The sequence below is a fragment of the Lytechinus pictus genome, chromosome 13 (assembly GCF_037042905.1).
Source record: "Lytechinus pictus isolate F3 Inbred chromosome 13, Lp3.0, whole genome shotgun sequence".
NCBI classification, from domain to species: Eukaryota; Metazoa; Echinodermata; class Echinoidea; order Temnopleuroida; family Toxopneustidae; genus Lytechinus; species Lytechinus pictus.
The window spans coordinates 11,500,470-11,526,339 of NC_087257.1; the positions used below are offsets into that span (position 1 = coordinate 11,500,470).

Here is a 25,870-nt window from a genome sequence, read left to right on the forward strand (position 1 = left end):
CAGCCCGGTCGTGTTATTATTTTTTTCTTGTCCCTTTTTCCCTTGTATTTTTTTCCAATTTAGCTTTTGCCTACGTTCTACCTTCGTTTCCCGCTCTTCATACCATTTTGTTATCTTTTAAATTATTTCCCACCGTGCTATTGCATTACATAGGCCTATTTCGGAATGATGTGTTCTTTCTCAAATGTTCTTCTTTCGTATATTTTCCCGCTTTCCTTTCTTTTCCATTAAAAAAAAAAGGTTTTTTCTTCGTTTTCTTTTCAATTTTCCCTTTCCTTTTCCTCCTTTCCTTTTCCCATTTCCTTCCCCATTTCCCTTTCTTTCTTTCTCCCTCCCTTTTTTCTTTTTCCCGTTTTTCTTAATTACGCCACTGATGATAATGACCGGGAATTTTCTGGCTCTCGTCCCCCCCCCCCTCCCCTGGCCACCGAACGCTGCTACGCCCCTGATTCTGTGTAAGCATCTCTATTAATTGCATGCATTTTTTCAGTTTGAAAATTGGTTTTCTTGAAAAACGATATGACAATTTCATGGAATATTATCCACGTATATCGGTTGTTTTAAGGTCTGTTAATCAGCCAGCATGAAGAAAACGAAGTACAATTATATGTGGTAATTAGCTTGACGAATGAAATCCCCGGTCTTCGTTTTCCAGACACCCAACAACAGGTTTGGAAAACGAAGACCGAAGACCGGGGACATGCGCACTGGCGTAAATCCGTGTTGATGGGTGGGGGGGATAACTGAAATATTTTGGCATTTTTTTGCAATCATGTTTTCAGATAAGGAATTGTCATTGATATGTCCACAGTGGCGTACCGTGGGTCACGGCATTGGGGGGGGGGGGGGGCACCAGCAAATTTTTTGAATGACTGAGTGAGTGACCTAATAGAGACATTTTAAGGACAATGTCATTAAACGGATATGTATCTCACTGATCAAATAAAGCGAGCGCGAAGCGCGAGCTGAATTTTTTTTATATTCACACCTAAAAAGGGACATTATAATCAAATTTGTGTAATCATGATAGGTACCTGTCTCGCTTAACAATGCGAGCGCGAAGCGCAAGCTGAAAACTTAGATAATTCAGACCTAAAGTGGGGCATTCTAAGGTCTCTTTGTAGGAATTAACTAGGACCATACGTATTTCATTAACCAAATGATGCGAGCGCGAAGCGCGAGTTGAAATTTTTTGATATTCAGATCAGAAGAAGGGACATTTTAAGGACTGATTTTAGGAATTCATGAAGAGCAGACATATCTCACAAATCCACTAATGCGAACGTAATCACGGACAGGAAATGTTTCATATATACGAAGACCTTAACATGGGGCAATCACTTTTGAGTCACGAAAAAGAATCATATGTCACTACATAAAACAAAGATAACTCAAGTGCTAGGAAATATGTTTGGTTTATATCGACTTGAAAACGGGGTGTTTTAGTACAACAAGATTATATATCTCGTTAAACAGACAATGCGAGCATCAGGAACAATGAAGACGTAGGCCCTGGGCAAAATTATGTTTCATAAAGTTATGATAAAAATGTTTCTTATGTAATGTAACTTAACATAATTATAGTATAATATAACATTATAATGAATAATATTTTCTTCTTTCCCACTACTTTTCTCTTCCTTTCTCCCTCTTTTCTCCTTCCCCCCTTTCCCCGTTTTTTTTTTTTTTGGTCAGCCGATGGGGGGGGGGATGTGCCCCCCATGTCCCCCGTAGTTACGCCACTGTATGTCCATATGGCAAATACCCCTCCAATATTATTATCTTTTTTACCCCATGATGGTTTAATGGTTTTATTAAAGATTACATAAAAAAATATTTTGACATTCCATCTTAATCCCTTCCCAAAGACCCCAACATTGATGAATTGGAAGAAACGGGGGTTTCTCTTCAATTAAAAAGGACATAAGTATTTCGTTTGGAAATGGTGAACTGGCTCTTTATTTTGCATTTTATGATTCAATAATATTATTCTATTTGTTAAGCGGTATTTTTGGAAGAATTTTCACCAATAAAACAATTCGTCGGCGTTCATACGAACCGTCGTATCAGTCAATTTTGGTCAAAAAATCGATTTTGAGATTTTTGCAGAAAATTAATGTACAAGTCCTATTCTATTCATAAATTAATTTCTAGGCAGCAATTTATTTTAGTTTGTGAGATATGATTGAATTTTCATGGCGATGCCATACAATTTCTTAATAAAACGCGCAAATCCCATTGGAAACGTGTACTGTGACAGAGCGATACGACGTTTTGACTGACCGCGATTTCAGTGCGCGCGGTCAACCAAACTGTCGTATCGGCCACCTGCGCTGCATTGACTTTGCACGTGAAAAGCGATACGACGTTTTGACTGACCGCGCGCATTCAAATCGCGGTCAGGGTTGTTGTTTTCCCTATGGCGTTTTTGTACAGGGGAAATCTAAACCGCTCAAACCGAAATTACAAGCACGGAGCTCTTTTGCGATATTTTTTATAATTCTTGGTTTTGTGCAAAAATAAGGATACCATTGTCAAGCAATTGTCTTGGTCTTTCCAACCATGTATTTTTCTAGCAATGAATATGTTGTAAGGCCGGAGAATTATGTGTGAAAATTATAGTAACTTTGAAGTCGATTTTCTCTGAAATGGGGTTTCAACCGTCGTATGTGGATACGACGGTTCGGATGACCGCCGACGAATTATCTCTTGAGATTTTTTTTTCATTTCTTTCGTAAAAAGTGGGGGGGGGGGGGGTGTTTGTACAGGCCATCCCCCCCTCCTCGAAAAGTGGGGGGATATAACCCCCCATCCCCCCCGGGATTTACGCCAGTGGACATGCGTAATATAATGTCAATGGTAGTATATAATAGTTGCAAACGCCAGTTGAGTTGAGTCTGCTTTTTCGTGATTGAGCAGTATGGGGTGTATTGTATGCAAGTTTTCAGTTTTATGACAGTTTTCAGAATTGCAATGGCTGAATTCCGTGGGTGAAATATGTACGTTATAATTGTTATCTATCCTTATTAATCATGCCCTAGCTGATAACGATATTCACACAAATAACCATCAACTTAACCGCAGCCAATCATAGCTGATGACGTATCCAAGATCAGAATATTCTTAAACTGGAGCTGAATATTATAGGCCTATCTTAGCTAGACGAATACGCAATCCCCGGTCTTCTGTCTTCGTTTTCCAGACACCCAACAACAGGTTTGGAAAACGAAGACCGAAGACCGGGGACATGCGTAATGTCAATGGTAGTATAAAATAGTTGCAAACGCCAATTGAGTTGAGTCTGCTTGTACGTGATTGCGCAGTATGGGGTGTATTGTATGCAAGTTTTCAGTTTTATGACAGTTTTCAGAATTGCAATGGCTGAATTCTGTGGGTGAAATATGTACATTATAATTGTTATCTATCCTTATTAATCATGCCCTAGCTGATAACGATATTCACACAAAAATTAATAACCATAACTTATCCGCAGCCAATCATAGCTGATGACGTATCCAAGATCAGAATATCATTGTACTGGTGCTGAATATTATAGGCATATCTTAGCTAGACGAATACGCAATCCCCGGTCTTCTGTCTTCGTTTTCCAGACACCCAACAACAGGTTTGGAAAACGAAGACCGAAGACCGGGGACATGCGTAATGTCAATGGTAGTAAAATTGTTGCAAACGCCAGTTGAGTTGAGTCTGCTTAATTGTACGTGATTGCGCAGTATGGGGTGTATTGTATGCAAGTTTTCAGTTTTATGACAGTTTTCAGAATTGCAATGGCTGAATTCCGTGGGTGAAATATGTACGTTATAATTGTTATCTATCCTTATTAATCATTCCCTAGCTGATAACGATATTCACACAAATAACCATAACTTAATTGTCCGCAGCCAATCATAGCTGATGACGTATCCAAGATCAGAATATTCTTAAACTGGAGCTGAATATTATAGGCCTATCTTAGCTAGACGAATACGCAATCCCCGGTCTTCTGTCTTCGTTTTCCAGACACCCAACAACAGGTTTGGAAAACGAAGACCGAAGACCGGGGACATACGTATAATGTCAATGGTAGTAAAATAGTTGCAAACGCCAGTTGAGTTGAGTCTGCTTGTACGTGATTGCGCAGTATGAGGTGTATTGTATGCAAGTTTTCAGTTTTATGACAGTTTTCAGAATTGCAATGGCTGAATTCCGTGGGTGAAATATGTACGTTATAATTGTTATCTATCCTTATTAATCATGCCCTAGCTGATAACGATATTCACACAAATAACCATCAACTTAACCGCAGCCAATCATAGCTGATGACGTATCCAAGATCAGAATATTCTTGAACTGGTGCTGAATATTATGGGCCTAGCTAGCTATCTTAGCTAGACGAATACGCAATCCCCGGTCTTCTGTCTTCGTTTTCCAGACACCCAACAACAGGTTTGGAAAACGAAGACCGAAGACCGGGGACATGCGTAATGTCAATGGTAGTAAAATAGTTGCAAACGCCAATTGAGTTGAGTCTGCTTGTACGTGATTGCGCAGTATGGGGTGTATTATGTATGCAAGTTTTCAGTTTTATGACAGTTTTCAGAATTGCAATGGCTGAATTCTGTGGGTGAAATATGTACATTATAATTGTTATCTATCCTTATTAATCATGCCCTAGCTGATAACGATATTCACACAAAAATTAATAACCATAACTTATCCGCAGCCAATCATAGCTGATGACGTATCCAAGATCAGAATATCATTGTACTGGTGCTGAATATTATAGGCATATCTTAGCTAGACGAATACGCACTCCCCGGTCTTCTGTCTTCGTTTTCCAGACACCCAACAACAGGTTTGGAAAACGAAGACCGAAGACCGGGGACATGCGTAATGTCAATGGTAGTAAAATAGTTGCAAACGCCAGTTGAGTTGAGTCTGCTTGTACGTGATTGCGCAGTATGGGGTGTATTGTATGCAAGTTTTCAGTTTTATGACAGTTTTCAGAATTGCAATGGCTGAATTCTGTGGGTGAAATATGTACGTTATCCTTAATATCATGCCCTAGCTGATAACGATATTCACACAAATAACCATAACTTATCCGCAGCCAATCATAGCTGATGACGTATCCAAGATCAGAATACTCTTGAACATGGTGCTGAATATTATAGGCCTATATCTTAGCTAGACGAATTGACGCGATCCCCGGTCTTCGGTCTTCGTTTTCCAGACACCCAACAACAGGTTTGGAAAACGAAGACCGAAGACCGGGGACATGCGTTATGTCAATGGTAGTAAAATTGCAAATTAATGTCAGCCAATTAAGAAGGAAAAACCAGTTCACAGAATGTAATTCTGGAAAATGGAAAAACGGCATACTGGTCTAACCGGTCGAGTTCACTTTACTGGACCAGTTAAGAATTAAACTGGTCTGAAATTACTGGTCTAGAGTTAACCTTTAACTGGAAATTTGAAACTGGTCTGATTGATTACTGGAGTTTGTTACTTGTCTCAGTGGAATAGTGGTGTAAACTGGGAGACCTATCCCGCTTCAACTGGTCTAACTATACTATCTATTGACACAAGCAATTAACATGACTTCATTATCAGCCAATTAATGACATTAATGTATTCTAGATCAGAATATTCTTGAATTTGAGCTGAATAATAGAGGCCTTCATAATGACATTTATAAGTGGTATCTTAGCTAAACGAATGCGATCCCCGGTCTTCTGTCTTCGTTTTCCAGACACCCAACAACGGGTTTGGAAAACGAAGATCGAAGACCGGGGACCCGTGCATTGTCAATGGGAGAACATTGTGTCGGGGCAAGGTCCAAAGTCCATTCTAACCCGCGCACGTGTTTTGTACACACTTTGCACTGCTTTGTACACACTTCGGGCGTGAACTACAAACGCTTTCACACGAGTGTGATACGAGTCCCCGGTCTTCGGTCTTCGGTCTTCGTTTTCCAGACACCCCCTCATTGTGAAATGTTTGTTTTTTGCTGAAAATGTTAAAATTCATAAAAGTGTGAACCATATTTTTGAATTTCACTATTAAAGATGTGATGTTTCCTCGTGTTGAGCTCGAGCTAGGTCTCTCTATCGTTTCCCATATGTCCCTTACTATGTTCACACCCTGACAAAAATTAGCATGATAGTGCCCTAATTAATTGCAACCGAAAATAATGGGCCCCAGACTCCCCCCCCCCAGAAAAAAATGGCCCCGAGATATGTTTTGCTCCCATATAAAATCTCAAGGAGAGAAAGAGAGAGAGCCTGAATGAAAAAACACACATGAAGAAACGGCCGCATTACGGTACGACAATTCAAGTAATACCCCAAAAGAGATTTATCTTTCCCTAATTCTTGTTCGAGTTACTTGCATACACCTCAAGTAAAGAACGGGTGTGTGTATCTGAATATACGAGTCCAGGAGCCCGTTTCGGAAACTTGTCAAAATAAAAAAAATTACATTTTTATTTATATATTTTTTTAAGTTATTGGAATTACTTAATTTGATGGGATGATCATAAACTTGTTATAGAACGTACCTGTGTATTTGTTATTATAACGAATCTTTGTGAAACGGCCCCGGGTCTTTGAATGTGCCGCGGACAGTAAAACTATATGGTGCTTATGGTAGGTGAGATGACCACACCCTTAGGTAAAACACCATGGAGTTCAAACATTACACCAATAGCTGGTTTGTATAAACGAGTCATGAAAATAGGCCTATTTAGTACTGCTCGAGTCACTGATTGGTGGCGTTGACTCGACAACCCACACTAACTGCCTTATAGTATTATAATTCATAATTATTAAACCAAAATGTATGACCAATTGGTGTTGAAGAGACATAGCTACAGCTGCATGGTGTCAAATGCTTCTGTGGTTCCCTGTCCCGGTTTCCTGTAAACACCGATGGTGTATCTTTATAACGCCTCTTTTTTTAGCAGTGCGTGCATGCTCCGGGTAAAAAACAAAATCAAACAAACAAACAAACCCTATAAGCATACTACCTTGAGCTTTAATGGGTGTACGAAATGTTGTTTACTTCAATTCTCTCTTCCCTGACTAGATCGAGGCCTATTTTGCTCCAATGATTTGAATCTAGTAGAATAGCTGATTGACCTTGCATTTTATGAAATTACAGTTCCAACTGGAAAGAAAAACACTTTGTGCTTGTTAGTTACAATTTTTTATCATTTTCTGGCGGTAATGGAGCTATTCATACGTACAGTACGTCATATATGGTGTAAAACCTTGGTCTGTACTTATTTGATTCATTATTTGCAAACTTAAATTGATTTTTTACCCAATTCTTTTTTGAACAATTTTAAATTCCGACTGGACATCAGGAGCAGGGGCGGATCCAAGATTTTTCAAAGGGGCATTTTTACTGGAAAATTTTGACCAGCAAAAAAAAATAGGGTCCTATATAGCCTATGCATAACATATTCCCCTTAAGTTTGGTGTCTCTCAATGAGGACAGGGGCAGCATGTGACCCTATATTCCTACCTACCTCAGATACAAAGAAAAAAGTTATTTAAACGTTTTGATGCAATCTTCACTATATAAAATTTAGTAGTTAATTGTTAAACGGTTTAACACGTTAATTGATACAAGGGCGAAGGCTGGTTTGAGCATGGAGAGGTGCACATCCTGGGGAAGTGGAACTAAACTTGCATGGGGGTACACATCTCGGAGAGGTGGAAATAAGTTTGGAAAATCAGCTGTTGAAAGCAGAAGGGGTACAACTTTCGATTTACCGGGGGATCTGCCACAGACCCCATGCAGTAGGGGCCCTTTATAGGGCCCCCTGTTACGTTGAAGCAATAAAATGAAATGAATGAAAAACAATGAAATATGATATGTCATTTGCTGAATATATTGTACAAATCTATCACATAATTAGAATTTCAGAAGGCCAAGTTTTTTCTGGCTCGCTTCGCTCGCTGGCGAGTTTTTACTTTTCCCACCGATTTGCTATGGTGTGCACCCTCAAAGTTTGGTTTATTACGAAACTGCGTTGAGTTAATGTGTGTGTAAAAGCTATATATACCCACGATTAGATTAAAATTAGTGGATATCTGTAGGGTTTAAAATGACTGTAATCTCAAGAGATTTTAGGGGTTCTACCCTCGGACCTCACCCGCGTAGGGTTTGGGCCATGGCCCCAAAAATTTCTACAACGGAGACCAAATAAGAATAGGAAAGAAAAGCAATGGAAAAATGCAAGATATAGTGTAAACTTATGGATATCATGTCAAAATCTATCATAAAGTTATATTCTCATGAAAAGGTAATTTTTTCTCGCTTGCTTCGTTCGTTTGGGACTTATATTAAGCAACTTTTTGCCACGTGCCATACTGTGCCCCCACTCTTTTTTATTTACTCATCAAGCTACTGCCGCATAGATCTTCGCCCTATTACATGCACGCGCATCATCATAAGAAAAAAAAAATCGTGTTTACAGTGGCGTACAGACCAAGAAAAATAAGAGAAAAGGAAAAAGAGAAGATGGAAATATGTATACAGAAATGTAGACTTATTATTAAATTATTAAAGAAAATAGAACTAGCATGGATGTACAAGACACACATGCGGTATATGACGTCAAACGAACACCTAAAATGAAAGCCCTATACCGTACTTTGTTTTCTCGATTTATTGAAACAACGCTGTAGACCGGGAGCAAAATCTCATAGGGGCCCTGTTTAAGAAGTTCGTACAACCCACACCACAGAAAAGGTATGACACCATAGGGGGTAGCATGGACCCTCTAGATTACTGCTAGGTATAGGTAGTAGTCTCAAATTGTGGTATCATATTTTTCTCTACAGTCGAATTTAAAGAGCGATGTAAAATAGCAAAACAATTGAAAAAAAATCAAACAATACCTTCAAAAAATACATTAAAACATTTCTCTTCAATTCAATTCTCTTCAATTTCCCAAAAAGCGGCTTGAACACTTTACAGAGTGGATTTGGCGCGATATAAGTCTAATTATTATTATTATTATGAAATGTCATATTATTTTAAAATATATTATGTTAAAGTCTATCACAAAATTTGATATTTGTAAAGAAAAATTTAGAAATTTTTGCCCCCCCCCCTGGCCACCCACCCCTGTTACGCCCCTGCCTGGATTGACATGAAATCGACCATGTAATCTCTTTACCTAGTATTACCGATAGCTTTGGAATAAAATAATAATATCGGTCATGTATATTGTTAAAGCTCGTTTGCGTTACAATATGTGGCGTTGCACTGGCGTTAAAATAAATTAATGCATTATAATATCGTATTGCAGATATTCATCGCAAGACAAGAAGGTTTCGCAAAAATGGCCAGTGATTTGTTTGGCAACCAGGAGATAAAAATACTAATGCTTGGATTGGGAGGTGCTGGAAAGACCACTATCCTACAAAAAATCAATCTTGGAGACATTGTCACTAGTACTTCATCACCGGGTAAGAATTTGTTTTAATATGTATACAAAAAATACAGGCCTATTATTAGATGATTAAAGAAAATTGAACCAGCATGAATGTACAAGATGCACATGCGGTATATGACGTCAGACGAACTCCCAAAATGAAAGCCCTATACCATTGTTTTCTCGATTTAGACCGGGAGCAAAATCTCATAGGGGCCCTATTTAAGGAGTTCGTACTACCATGGGCGGAAATCTGTCCCAAAAGGTAGGGGGACCGGGGGCTGGAAAATTTGACAAGCGCAAAAAAAAAAAAAAAAAGGTTTTCACCCCGAAATGTAAGGTCATACATGAATTATTTTGATAGTAGTAGGGGGACATTTGATATTGTGTCCCCCCTACTATTTTTGGTAGGGGGGACGCGTCCTCCTGTCCCCCCTGGGATTTCCGCCCATGCGTACTACCGACACCACAGAAAAGGTTTGACACTATAGGTAGTTAGTATGGACCATCTAGATCACAGCTAGGTAGGTAGTAGTCTCAAATTGTGGTATCACTTTTTTTTGTCTACAGTCGAATTTAAAGAGCGATGAAAAATAGTGCTAAATTAAAAAAAAAAATCAATAACCTTTGAGGGGAAGATGAAATGTAAGTCGCCATATTTCCGTTTGTATAAAACAATGCATCGTTGATGTATCGAAATGTTGCTCGGTGATAGCCCTCATGTTACAGCAACATTTAAAAGTGAAATTTAGATATCAAACCTCCAAAATAGGATGGCCAGTGTCCATTTCCATCTCAAGTAGATATGAAAAAAGTGAGACGATAAAGTGATTTTGTGTTGTGAACCATGTGGCGCTCTATAAAACAACAGAGGGATTAATTATGCGTTATTGATAACGAAATGAAGATTTTTACAATATTTTTAAACATTTCAGATATGTTTTAACTATACCATGTGAGCTACTATTCACAATCTTGTCGTGCCGTTAGTTCGGGATCCAACACTGCATGAACCAATTAGAATTTCCTGTTTACTGGCGATATTATCAGATCCAAACCATATTCCATTTTTATTCTTCAAAGTCATTTTTTTTTCATTTGTGAATTCTTTTTATAGGGTCCAATGGCCCTAAGGCCCCCGTCAGAGATGGGGTGACTTTGGCAGCCCCAATGTCACCCCCATCCCTTTTCCGAATTTTGCCTATTTCTTTGAAATCTGTCATTTTCAAGTCCCTATTGAGGCAAACGGCGCACAGTGGGCCAGGAGAGAGCAAAAGTGCGCCAAAACTGATTTTTGGTCATGAAACAAATTTTTGTTTTTTTCATGTTCTAAGCAAAGATAAGAACCTGTAGAATGCCTCCATACAATATTTCTCCATTAAATTGATTTTTAGTTGCCCATTTTTATTCAATATTACCGGAAAATGACTCTTTACGGCTACCGCATGTGTAAATGACACGTTTTAGATATTTCACTGTTTTAACAAAAAGGATTGCTTAATTTCTTTTTAATTCACGGTGCTCTTTGATGAATGATTGTTTTAAGTGATCAAAGATTTTCAAGATAAAATGATAATCCCTTCAGAGGCAATTTTGGACGAAACCATTTGACAATGGGGGTTTTAGCAATTTTTTTTTTCATGAGCATTTCTTTTACAAATTGCTGCCGATTGCTGCGCTGTAAATACCATGACGGTCTTGTTTATAGTTCATGCTTTACACTGATACCAAATTTAGCTGCATATACGTGCATTTTCTGGAGATATATAACCAATTTTCCAACCACATGTTCGCCGTATTTATCACAAAAATCGTTCCAAGTTAGTGTCCCATTATGCGCGTGCCGAACGTTGCGGGTGACTCAGGGGTGACTAAACAAACTCCCCGTCGCGTGCTGGGAGAGAGAGAGAGAGGGGGGGGGGGGATGTCTGGCTCAAGTGTCTGGCTCTTGTGACTGGTGTCTGCCTTTGAAATATTTTCGTTAAACATACGTAAAGGCAAGCTTTCATTTCCAATTTCACTAACCAGGGGCCGCGGAACGGTTTTCAAAGTGGGGGGGGGGGGGGGGGGCTGAGCCAAAAGTGGGGGGCTGACCATGCTAAAAATCATCATATGGTCAATTTTACGTTTTTGTACACGGTTTTGGAAAAAAGTGTGGGGGGGGGGGGCTGAAGCCCCCCCAGCCCCCCGGTTCCGCGGCCCCTGCTAACTATATGATAATACATGTAACACAACTTCATTTTTATGCCAAACTGTTCCATCCCTTGTTCCATATCTGATATGCTGTCATTCTGAGAAGATTAATTCTTAAGGTAAGATTATATATATTTGTTTTGTTGTTCATAAACCAAGTAGGGGCTACTCTATATCGCTATAACACACATGACTAGGGATGTGATAGGTATCATGCAGTTTTCTGACAAAATATGAAAATGTGAATAGAACAGAGATGGGATATACGTGGGCTCTATTACATGTATAAGTTGCATTATCATTATTAGTATTTATCCCCCCAAAAGGGTTTGTAACTTCACATACACGTATGAATTCTTTTATCTCTTGGCTCATTCTAAATTTGCTATAATTGTTAGTATCGATCAAGAAGGAAGTGTATATTATCATTTCAATGATTGTTTGGTTTATGACTCCCATTAACTTTATATGTATTCCACAGACTAATGGTAACAGGTGACATTGTGATTAGTAGCAAGTTTTTAAGAGTACAACAATCACAGCCTCTTCCCCCTGATGTTCAAAGTATGCTAAAAGATCATCTCACCACAGACATAATAGTTGGTGAGATAGAGAGAGAGACTCTGATTCGGAATAACTTTGTATACGTCGTTCTTGGTGAAATAGGTAAGCCTTAATTGTAGGGCCTTGTACTAATTAACCTGCAGAGGACCCGGCCCAGTGGCGTACCTAGGATTTTCCACAGGGGGGGGGGGGGGGCAAAATCGGCCGCCAAAAAATTTGACAAGTCTTCAATCAAAAATAAAAGTTATTGTACCAGAGAAAAAATTCACAAGCAAAAAAAAAAAAAAAAAAAAAAAAAGGTCTTCAATAAAAAATAAAGGTTATTGTACCAGAGACAAAATTGACAAGCCCCCCCCGTAGGTACGCTAGTGACCCGGCCTCTATTATTTATCACTGGAATCATTATTTTTAAAGATTTCACTGTCCACTTCTGGTATCAATCCATTTTAATTCATGTAGGTGTGGTTAATCACTGTACCCAGGGAATGAAAATACTCCTTTTTTTTTTTTTTACAATTTCACTTTGAATTTTACAATTCCGGATTCATGGTAGGGCGCACTCTTTAAGCGATACTCAAGTCACCAATTGAATTATTAATTTTGTACCCCGAGCACAGACTTTTCTTGTTTGTTTGCCTGTTTGTGTGTTTGCTGTTTGCTAATATTCTTAAATATTGCTGAAATTTTTCTAAAACTAGTTTCTGAAAATTTGAAAGTTATCGTAGAATTAGAAACATGTAATTTCTTCTCAAATGTTAACAGCCAATCAGGAAACAGTATTTTAACGACGTCATCAATATTTGAAAATACTTTTATTGAATTCTACGGGTGAAATTACCCCTACATACCAAATTTAATCGTACAAATTTGTGAATAATGGGTTTTGGCGCACTTTGGGTTCATTCTGGCCCACTGTGCGGCGTTTCTACTATGTAGTAAACCCAGCTCTATTCGTTTGAAACCAATTGGAGACAAAAGAGTAACCTTTTATCTATCTTTTATATATAAAAAGGTGCTGGCACATTGAAGCCTTTCCCCTCAGTTGGGGGGGGGGGGCTGCCAAAGTCACCCATCCCCCTTTCCCGTATATTTCCTCTTTGTGGCAAAATCTGCCATTTTTGAGCCCCCATTGAGGCAAAAAGGTGTTTCCGCTGTGCAGCAAGTCACTTTCATCGTCTTGGAGACAAAAGAGTAGTCTTTTCTCTCTAAGTTACATATAAAGAAGTGCTGAGACACCAAAGCCTGCCCCACTTGCCCACCCCTTGTCCGTATTTGCTTATTTATTAGAAAATCTGCCATTTTGGAGCCCCCATTGATGCAATAGCGTTTCAGCTATGTAGTATAGCCACTTTTATTGTCATGAAACCACTTTGGGACGGGAGAGTAGGCTTTTCTCTATCGGCTACATGCATATAAAGAGGTGCTAGGAAATAGAAACCTACTCAGCTGAGGGGGCTGCCAAAGTTACCCATTCCTTTTCCGTAATTTGCCTATTTAAGAGAAAATCTGGCTCTTGTAAAAGGGGGCTTTTATATGTCAGAACAATACTTTGAGCAAAAGTTTCCTCAATAATTTGTATGAGATCAATGAAAATAAAAAGCTATTTTACTAAAATATACGTTACACACTACTCCTAGGTCATTTGCATCAAAAGTTCATGCCCGTTCTTATTCTACTTGCTTGCTCGCTTCTCTATGCTCCTTTCTTTTCCTCTATTCTTTCCCTTCTCTTAACCCGATCTTTTTTAAATTGTTGTTCACTGGTTTACTTGTTTTACAGGTATCCCTATTCCCGACACCAGCACCTGCTTTCTGTTTGTTACACATTCTTCCATGTACAATTTATATACTGTATTTTAAATTCATTATTTTTGTACTACATTCATGACTGATGTGTATATTATGTATCAAAATTGATGAAATGTCAATTGGAATAAAATACACGTTTTATTGAATTGAAGTTGAATAATGCAACGAAAAACCTGGAACATTCTTTCAACTATTTTATTCATTTGAAATGAATTGGAATACTGAGTAGTAATATTCATCCGAATATTGAACTTGACCATCAGTATTTGCAATACATGCATAAGCTTCGTTTGAAAATTATCATATAAAATCATCTAGATTTTCACATTGAAATGATTGTCGTATCACTGGCCCGTATTCTGAAGTCAGGTTTAACTTAAACTCAGGTTTAACTTAAACTCAGGTTTAAAGTTGTGGTTTAAGTATGGACAGCCAATTGTTATATACCACTAACAGTAACGATATATTTCAGCTCATTTGACTCTCAAATCATTCATAATTGTTTAGGAAGTATATAATGATTATTGTCTTCACCATCGATGAATCAGGAAAGAGCACAGTAAACATAAGAAACGTACAACTTAACCAAAAAAAAAAAAGATACTTTTGGCTTCCCATACTTAAACCACAACTTTAAACCTGAGTCTAAGTTAAACCTGACTTCAGAATACGGGCCACTGGGTCTAAACATCCAGTATCATTTTGATACTTGGTATTGAGGTGGTGGAGATTATCATACTTATTTGGGGGGAAAGGGCATCACGATTACTATGAGGGGGAAAAACGACTTGGAAATATTAACATTACATGTTCTTTACTGTGCAGTAATGAATACTGCCGTATAAATGGGGGGGGGGGGGGGGCTTGTGGCCATTGACCCTGTAACAAATTTCACGGTTGTGAAAAAAAAAAAGTTAGAGGAACGAAAATAAAAGAAAAAGGATGAAATATAATATTTTCTGGATATTATGTCAAAATCTGTCAAAAAAATAGATTGTTGTATTAAAAATTTCATTTTTGGCTTAATCGCTTCGGTCGCCCAGAGTTCTTTAGACATTTTGCCCCATACGCCATGTCTGGCCCCCTCAAATTGTTATTTTGGGGAGGAGGTCTTCCTACGCCACTGTTAATGAACTTAGTTTGGATAAGATTATATCGCCAGTAAAAAAGTAATTTCATTATTGATGCTTGCAGCGTTGGATCCCAAGCTAACGGCACTACAAGAGTGTAAATAGTAGCGCCTAGTATTTAAACATATCTGAAAATGTTTGAAAAATCTTCATTTTGTTATGAATAATGTATCTTTAACCCCACTGTAGTTTTGTAGAACGCCACATATTCAAACACACAAAATCACTTTATCGTCCCAGTTTTTTCATATCTACTTGAGATGGAAATGGACACTGGCCATGAATGTATTCCTAATTTGAAGGTTCGATATCTAAATTTCACTTTAAATGTTGCTGTAACGTGAGACCTATCACCCAGCAACATTTCAATACATGCAATGACGCATTTGTGATATATACAAGCGGAGATATGGCAACTTACATTTGATCTTCCCCTCAAAGGTTAATGATTTGTTCATTTTTTTGCTATCTTACATCGCTCTTTAAATTCGACGGTAGAAAAAGAAGTGATACCACAATTTGAGACAACTACTACTTACCTAGCAGTGATCTAGAGGGTCCATACTAACTTCCTATGGAATCAAACCTTTTCTGTGGAGTGGTTTGTACGAACTCATTTTTCACAGGTCCTTGCTCCCGGTCTGTTCCAGGCTGTGGATCCATGCTTTCAAATCAATCGTATAATACTTTGATATGTAGGCTTTGCGCCCTCTTTCAATTAAATAAACCACGTGATATAAGTTATGAAGATTCCCTTTTTTGCGTGATGGGCGGGGTGAGATGCTTGTAATAACTTCATCCCATTGTGATACAAACGTAGACCTTCTGCTGTTTGACTTACCTATCATGACTTGATTTTGTTGCTTGCTTTTCATAGTATTTTTTTATCAGCACCACAATACAGTCTTTCATTTATCAATTACTACAGACCAAGGAGGTCTTTGCGCTCATCCACTTCTGACTACCTTGTTATTCCAAAAGTTTCAAAAACTGGGGGGAGAGAGATCATTAGCTTTTGTGAGCCCCATTTTGTGGAATAGCCTTCCTGAAGACATAAAAATGTATCTTTGTCGAGACTTTAAAAAATCTTCTAAAAACTTTTTTTTTTTATTTAACACTTTATGCTCCTTGAGCAATCTACAGAGTGGATTTGGCGCTTTATAAGTCACATTATTGTTATTGTTATCATCATTATTATTATCAATCAATACGTACTGTCCTTCAATTACGTCATAATGATGCTTTGTATAGGTTTCAACGTAGAGACGGTAAAATACAAGAATACAACCATCACAGCGTGGGATGTTGGTGGTCAAGACAAGATTAGGCCACTATGGAGGGAGATGTTTCCGAACACACAGGGTGAGCACTACTCACATTCTGTTATATTTAACCGCAGAAAACAAACAAGGTGGTCTGATGATGTCACACCTCCACTTTCCTTTTTCTTATGTTATTATATGAAATCATAATTATGGAGCCAGTATTCCATAGAACTGAGGATTAAAAATTCTAGTTTAGACAAGACAAGACATCTATCACGCTATTTCCAATGTACATACAATCGGTCGGTTTCGGCTGTGTGACGTCACTAGCATAACCAGGGATGGACCCAGGTTTTTCCAGGGGGGGGGGGGGGCAATTCCCGAGGAAAATTTGACAAGCAAAAACAAAAAAGAGTTTCACCTTGAATTAAAGGTCATTCCGACATGCAAAAAAGGTCCTCACTTGTGTTTGAATCACATATTCCCATTACAAATACACTGTTGGTCATAAAGGTGGAATATTTATTTTTACCCCAGTTTAGGGAAGGATTTTTAAAAATTATTTATTTCTAATAGATCTAGATAATGGCATACATTCTCAGATTTTATTGAATACTAATTTGCGAGTATTTGTTTTGCGTGACTGCTTCATCATATGTGTGTTACTATGCTAATCAGCTAAGGGACCTACGTCCTTAAGTCATGATTGACAGTAATGAGGATTAATGCCTCACAAAAGGGCACTGATATATAGCTGATCGACACGATTTTTATCCTGGGGCCTCACAGTAACGAGGCCATTGCTTAGCCCCTGAATCATGACTGTACGCAGTGTTTGCTAGGGTACGCAGCCCCTTCCACAAATCCCCCAAAACGAAGAAAATGCAATAAATTGTCAAAAATTTATTGCATTTTCCCCCGGCCCCCAACAGGAAAAATTCCTCTGTAGGGCCATGCATTATGGTTCAAGGCATGGCCACACAGAGAAATTTTTCCTGTTGGGGGCGGGGGGAAATTGCAATGAATTTTTGACAATTTATTGCATTTTCTTCGTTTTGGGGGATTTGTGGGGGCGGCCGCGTACCCTAGCAAACACTGCGTACAGTCATGATTCAGGGGCTAAGTAATGGCCTCGTTACTGTGAGGCCCCAGGATAAAAATCGTGTCGATTAGCTATATAAGTGCCCTTTTGTGAGGCATTAATCCTCATTACTGTCAATTATGATTTAAGGACGTAGGTTCCCTAGCTGATTAGCATAGTAGCACACATATGATTTAGCAGTCACGCAAAAGAAACACTCGCAAATCAATATTCAATAAAATCTGAGAATGTATGCCATTATCTAGATCTATCAGAAATAAATAATTTTTTTAAATCCTTCCCTAAACTGGGGTAAAAATAATTATTCCACCATTATGACCAACAGTGTATATGCTGTAACTTTCAAGGGGGCACACAAATATATGGCATATTTACATTAAAAAATATTGACTTTGGCTCTCAAAGGCCGGGGCCGGGCAAGAGCCGGTTGGTGCTCCCTCGCTGTCTCAGCATAATTATCGGGTTCCATAACATTTGCTCGGGCGACTATTACTCTGCTCTAATTAAATACCACGCACTAATCGAATGACCAACTACAACTGGGTTTAACGCTATACCCTATACCCTAAGACCTAACCCTAAACCTATAACATAAAACCCTATTGCAACTCGAACTCTAAATCTTAGACGAAATTAAGCCTGGAGCAATTGTCACAGGAGCAATTAAATGTGTCAGCAATAATCGTTCGTGTCCAGTCACTCAAATGAAACTGACACGTAACCCCCCCCCCCCGGGGGACACTTACATGACGATTGGATAAAATGCGTGACCAAAAAAAAAAGAACGCGTATAAGGGTTCTCTTTTTTCAGCATTGGGCACGCTACGTAAGGCAGTTTATAATCACTCGCGTCGCGTTCTGGTTCGTAATCACTCGCGTTTTGAATTTTTGGCGATTTTTTATATTTCGGTGCGATTTTTTTTTAACGGTGTCTTCAATGTGACAGACATGCAGGGAAATTTGAGTTTCGTTTTAAGCCGGCAATTAAGTGCCTTAAAATAAAATGTACTCGACTACTGTACTCTAAGTACCAAGAATAGATAACAAGCTTGATCCGCCCCAGACAGCTGGCAGCAGTCTGTTTCGAGGAGTTTTTTTTCAAACATTTTTAATTTTTTTTAAATTTCTCTGTATTTGGTGAGTGGAGCCAACGGAGTTCAGCGGAACAACCAACATAATAATTAATAGACACAAAGACCGAAGCTTTTGGTCAATATCAACGAACGTAGAGGGCAGCAACACACAAGCGTGTTGCTCTAAGGAAGGTCAACTCCGCTCGAATTTTGTGACCACTCTAAAAAATAAAAAAAAACTGATATCACACACACACACAATTATTTGTATAAAGGAACAATTTTGTTGGTCCCTCGGACTTCTTTATAACCAGAGTGCACTTTACTCCCCCTCCTACTTCTCTTTCTTCTCAGTCTTCTTTTTATTCCCATTATTATGTCATCTTATTCTTCTCCCTGTTCTTCTACTTCTCAATTTCTTCCCTTTCTCCTTATTGTTCATCTCCCTTCTCACTTCTTCCTTTTCTCTTCTCAGTCTTTCCCTTTATTTTATCTTCTCTTTCTCTTTTTCTACATCCTCCCCTCAATTTTCTCTTTTTAGTTTCCTTTTTACCCCCTTATGTCCTCCATCTTCTTTTTTCTTCTTCTACTTCTCCTCCTCCTTCCTTCTTGCTTTTCTTCTTCAGAACTATTTTCCTCCCTAATTTTTACGTTAGTGTAGAATAATTCACAAAGAAAGGGAGAAGGAAATAAATAGTGATATTATGAAATTGTAGCACCTCACTATGCTTTATAAAGAATACCACAGACTTCAGGAAAATCCTCCAAAGGCAAAGCTAAATCGAGAGTAGCCTTTCCTCCTTTTTCTTCTTTATTCCTTTTCTCCTTTCTTTCTCCTTTTTTCCTTGCTTCTTTCTTTCTTTCTGTCTTTTTTTTCTTTCTCTTTTCTCCCTCTTTCCCTTCCTTTCTCCCCCCCCTCTCTCTTTTTTTAGGGGGAGCCCCCCCCCCCCCGCTTCCGCCGCCTATGGCTCTAAGATTTAAGATGTGGAATGTGATTATGTTAAAACAGTAGTAAAAATTTGCTTGTTATCTTAAAACAGTGGTCGAGAACGTTTTATTTAAGGCACTTACCAGCTTAAAATAAAACGAAACTCGAATTTCAATATTATTTTATTTTTCCAGTACGTTTGTCCCATTGAAGACACCGTTAGAAAAAAAATCGCACCGAAAAAAAAAAAATCGCCAAAAAAAAAAACGCGTGTGATTACCAACCCGACGCGAGTGATTACGAACGCGAGTGAATATAATAAGCCCTACGTAATACGTAATGGTGTCAAAAACACTAAAATACTAAAAAAAAGGGTATATATTTCGCTGTAGGAAAGCTATATAGAATTTACGTGTTTGCGGTCAAATTTGCAAGGGTTAAAAAAAATGACTAAGATGATTTATAAAGGATGTGCTTTTTGTCCTAACACTGCGTGTTTAGAGTCAGATTTGAGCGAGGTGTGGGAGGTGGATGTATATCGTCAGAATTTTGGAGAAGCGATGGGAACTCCAGTCTCTCACATCTTTGCCAACCTGGAGAATTGGAGAATTGGGAAAATAACATTCTGTCTACTGCACCATCTGCCATCAAACCTTGACTTTGGAGGTGAAATGTTGATGACGTTCTGGCCATTGTGAAAGAAGGGTTTGTGGATCAACTCGAGGACCATCTGCATCATGCAGACCCAACAGGTAGCATCAGATTCACACATGAATTGGGGTAGAGAACTCAATCCCTTTTCTGGACACCAGAATAGTGAAAAAAGAAGATGGAAGTGTGAAGCTGTTGGTGTTCAGGAAGAAATCACTTCACATCATCCTCTCCATCAGAAACTTGGAATCTATCGCACTCTTCTTGACAGGGTACATAGTATTGTCTGAGAACCAGATGATGCTAAGATTGATGAATACATCATCAAAACAAGCCTCAATAAATGTGCCTATCCAGACTGGGATTTTTTTCAGAGGACAGAAAAACTGAGGAACCCGTACGTAGCCATGACACAAAAGAAACCAAATCGTAGTGGAAATATCAGGAAGAAACCTACGGTTACTATTCCTTATATTAAGGGTATATCTGAAGCCATATACAGAGGACCTTCAATATAAGTGCATGTATAATTTATCCACCACTACGCGCACTACCACTCAATCTTAGGATATTCTTAGTCCACCCAAAGGATAAGAGATCTGCTGATGACTTAACAGAGGTGGTATAACAAATGCATTGCGAGGATTAGAACAAGGTGTATGTTGGAGAAACTGCGAGGTTGGGACCCAGTATAAGGAAGGCTGAGCACAAACAAGAAGCAGAGGTCGACTCTTAGCCAAGCCCACTTCACAGATCGAGAAAGAAGGAAGCTGATTCAACCCTTTAAGTCAGCTATTAGTGACCATGCGACCCAAAGAATCTCACAATAAACCGGAATAGGAGCCAGATCCTAGCTAGAGATGACAACAAATACACAAGATGGATCAGGGAGGCCATTCCACATCCAGAAGACACAGGACGATAATAAACTTTCTACTACATACATTCCCATTCTCAAGGACTTCCGCTGCCGAAATACCTGGACCTTTTGCATTTCCTAGGAAGAAACTCTCAACAATGCACCAATTCCTTTAAAATTCAATGTAAAATCACTATAAAGAGCTGAGAGGCTTTTGTCGAAGGTTGATGGACCGGGACAGCATCGGAATCTCTTGACTCTGGACAACGACATTTTTGCAATTGTTCTCATTGTGATTTTAATTGCATTTTCAAGGGAATCGATGCGTTGTGAGTTTCTGCGGAGTAAAGCGAAAACCCCCTAATTACCTCATCTACGGCAAGTCAGCGCGCTAGTCAGAAGAAGTCTGCAGAAACGAGAAGGCGAATGCTCACAAGATAAAACCAAATTGATTGTGAAAAGATGAACATTTGTTTGAATAAATTTCTACCAATCAGAAGAATCTCTTTACGTAATCATATTGATCGATCTTGTTCGTTGGTATGACTATGGCTGGTAAAGAGTGACTAATATAGCAGGGAATTCTACTCGGTAACCCCCTGAATAAAATGGAGTTATGAAGATATGAATGCTACATATAAAATCTAGGTCTTGCATGTGAATTCGTGCTTAAATGTTATTGTAATTTTCTATGTTTGCATTTAATTTATACAGGTATTATTTTTGTGGTAGACAGCCATGACAGAGAGCTTAGACTGGAAGCGAGAGACGAACTGAACCGTATTGCAAACAAAGACGAGCTCAGAGATGCAATTATACTAGTATTTGCGAACAAACAGGTAAATGGTTCTTTTTTTTATAATTTCAATTGCGGGGATACGAAACTGTACGACATGATGATATCATATTGTTTTTCCTGCGACTTTAATTTCGGCATTTTATCTTTCAGAACCACATGACCTAGCGATTCGCGCGGAGGGGGGGGGGGGGGGCTAGTAGCCCGCGCTGCACCCCCCCCCCTCTTCCTAGCTAGACCAATTGAAAATACAGGAAATTTTTCCCCATGAGCATGATGAGTGATGATTATACAATATTGGAGACTTCTTATTTTTTTTAAGTTTACTTCTACCTCTTAAGGCCACCGACCTTACGACTGTTCGCGATCCGATTTTGATCATTTTCAGAAAATGTGAATGGAACATATCACTTTATTTGAGGTTAAAATTAATTGAAAGAATACTAATATAACCATTTTAAAAGATTGCAAGCTTTTATTTTGGAGTAAAGGCCAAATTAGTTTCAAATTGTAGTCAATCGTACGACTGCTATGACGTCATTACGACTAGATATCAAATTTGCTTTTATTCTAAGATAGATGATAGCATAATCACAGATTTGAACATAGGTATTCGTATGATGATTTCGAACATTACACAGTAAGATATTCCAAGTCTCAATATTAGCATTAAATATACGTTTTATTTCCAAAATTGAGTCGCAGACCAATCGTAAGGTGTGCGGTCGCTTTTAAATAGGCTCTACTAGATCCGCTCCTGAGAATCAATACAATCTCGCAGTTGGTAACCTCAATATGGACACTACTTCAGATGATATGGAGCGATTAAGAAAAAATGTGCCCCGCCCCCCCCCCCTAAAAAAAATGGGGGGGGGGGGGGGGAGTCGCTGAAATACATTTTGAGCAGCGAGGCAGATTAAACAAATTTCGTATGATTACCATTTGGTATTGCCGATTAGCCCATTAACCATTATTGTATGATTCACAGTTGGGCTATACACATTACGTCTAATATCCACTTGGTCTAGTCATTAGAACAGTCATGTAGACGATAAATCTTTAGGAACTAGACTTTCATAAGAAAAAATGAAAATGATGACTTATTGGAATAAACTTTAGACTAAATGACGAATAAACTACTAGATTCCTGGTGATTTTGTCATTGTTATCAAACGCTCTATTCTATCCTGAAATGAAAGGAAAATAAATTAAATAAAGTAAATAAAAAAAAGATTGTTTCCTCTATTGCAGGATCTCCCAAATGCTATGGGAACAGGTGAGGTTACAGACGCTCTTGGTCTACATAATGTGCGAAACCGAAAATGGTACATACAAGCATCAAGCGCTACCTCAGGAGACGGAATCTACGAAGGCTTCAAGTGGCTGACAACAGAACTGCGTGGATAATAAAAACCCAATAAAAAGATAATTTTTCTACTATAAAGTGTTACCATTAAATATTTATGTGTATAAAGTGCCCGTCAACCCCCCAAAAAAGAAATCTAAAGGATAGTGATTTTTTTCCGATGAGCTTGAACTTATGTGGTGTTGCAAGAAAACATTTGCAATCTTGGAAAATTACAATTGATAGATTTAATTTAACTGTAGCAAATCAATTCAAACCGTCATGTTTCAGAAAGTAGACCAGTAATTGAGAGTAAATTTGCAATCAATGGCATGATGTATGATTGATTTGGGGATGGTAAATGGACTGCAATTGAGTGCAAGTTTCTTCACACACACACACACACACACACCCACACACACACACGCACATATATATATATATACACACCCTCACATACACGCACACAATTTATTGTTCCCCGCCTGGATCCGTCACGGGTCACGGGTTATAGTTTTACTTTTGTTAAAAGTATTGCAACAATTCGGAATTCTATTCGTTCTTGCTGTAGGATAAATTTCTGTTCTTTATATTGGTGGTTTGGTATGAATAACAGTATGGATTATAGTATAATCATAGGATAACCTCGACACAATCGAGATGATGTATTGTCTGCAATAAATAATTCTGTCCAATAATTTTGGAACAGATAGAACGTGAAGTCTAGCTACCCTCTAAATCTAACTTTTTAATACACTTTTTACGCAGCCATAATGCTGACTCCTGGGGAGTGTTTCATCAACATTTTCATCCGACAAGTTGTCAGATCTGACATCTTTCTCTGATGTTGATTGGCTGAGAGGTACTGTTACTATGGTAACTGTCGGATAAGATGGGACTTGTCGGATAAAACGTCCGACAAGTCCTTTCATGAAACGCCTCCCGGAAATGCTCAAACAAGTGGAAGCGCCGTGGCGTGTGGAAGCGCCGTGGTGTAGCGGTTCTGACTCTCGCCTTGTAATAAGAGGGTCGTGTGTTCGAATCCCACTATGGTCTAGCGTTCCTTGGCAAGGCGTCAATCCACAATTTGCCGGAAAATTTGCCATTCTCCACCCAGGTGTTAAATGGGTACCCGGTAGGATGCGAAAGCCTATGTAGTATGCCTAGCAATTGAGTCTTGGAACTCTTGTTGGAATGCTCCCCAGGGAGTGGAGAAGGTGCATACATGATTGTATGCGGGCATGCAAGGATCCGATGACCGGGGTAATAATATATCTGTAAAGCGCTTAGAGACGTCGTTCCGATGTGTAAAGCGCTATATAAATGCGGATTATTATTATTATTATTATTGTTAATTCTTTACCCACAGTAAGATATTTTCATCACGCAGTTTTTTATAATATTGGAATAGCAAATGACTGAATGAAATAAAATGACATAAACAAAAGTACTTAGATTTTCAGTAGTTCATTTTTGTCACCGTTTCGACACAGTACACTTATATTCATTTCGTCTAACTAAAGTGTTGTCATTGATCTTAAGAAATGGTTCATTAATTATATTGACATGGGCGGATCCAGGATTCGATAAATATAAGGGACCAAAGACTCCACTTTGGCGACAAATTATTTTTGAAAATTTATTCTCGTCAACATTCCCGTTTTTTATCATGTTTATTTTATCGCGAAACACGGGTCCGTCGAAACAGGTGAATTCCGGGGCCGCAAAGGGCGCAATTAACTTTACCGTGGCATAACAAGTCGCCCCGATTGATATGAAAGAAATGTTTTGATGATTTATGTTGTCAGTGGGTGCTTCAAGGGCCTTGTATATTTAGCCAACTTAGCAAAATTACCCAACTCTTGAATCGTTACTTATCTCTATCTGCAGGACCATATAGCGTTAAAGGGGAGTTCACCTTGGTAAAAGTTAATTGTAAAAATAGCAGAAAAAATGATAACAAAATATTGCCGAAGGTTTGAGGAAAATCCATCAAGAATTTAATAGTTATTAGAATTTCAATTGTTTGATTTGTGACGTCATATGCGAGCAGCGTTAGGACTTATCGTATGGTAACAACTCAATGAAATGTAGTGTTTTCTCAGAAAAGTGAAAGTGGTTGTTAATTCCTTCAGTATATCAATAGACAAATCATTTCAAACCCGTTCCTAAAGAGAAAAAGTAAGTCATTATACGAACATGATGAAATTTATGCATTTTATATTACATCACATATGGCAGCGGCTCATTTATGACGTATAAAATCCAAATCTTGAAATTCTAATAACGTTTATTAATCTTTAATGGATTTTCATCAAACCTTTACCATTGTTTTTTTTATTGATGACCGCAGAATCTAGTGTAATTTCCATCATAATGAAAGTTTGTTGACCTTATAACCTAATTTCCGGTCATATCTTTTTTTAACGGGAGTCAAGGGTATCTTTATATAATATACACTTTTTTATTCAATATAACAATCTGATGTATCACTCGACTGTCTCGACACGATCGGCACATTTTCAAAAATTGACCCCAATATATTGACCCCATTTTGACCCTTCACAATATGGTCGAGACGATCATTAAAATTTGACACCAACTTGAAAATTGTTCCGTGTGATGTCACCGAAAGTTGGCAGTGTTCATTCAAGCATATTCTGTCAAAATTCATGCTGCCATCTAAGGGTAGGCCCTAAATGTGAAAA

The 25,870-nt window shown here is 38.4% G+C and overlaps 1 protein-coding gene across 1 annotated transcript; it reads left to right on the forward strand.

Annotated features, from left to right (window-relative positions):
* The first annotated feature begins 9,325 nt into the window (after nt 1-9,325).
* Nucleotides 9,326-24,612, forward strand: LOC129273990 (ADP-ribosylation factor-like). Its single transcript, XM_064108458.1, has 4 exons — nt 9,326-9,482; nt 16,395-16,505; nt 21,736-21,860; nt 23,069-24,612. The coding sequence occupies exons 1-4, from the start codon at nt 9,356-9,358 to the stop codon at nt 23,222-23,224; spliced, it is 519 nt and encodes a 172-aa protein (XP_063964528.1). The 5' UTR covers nt 9,326-9,355; the 3' UTR covers nt 23,225-24,612.
* Nucleotides 24,613-25,870: the final 1,258 nt, after the last annotated feature.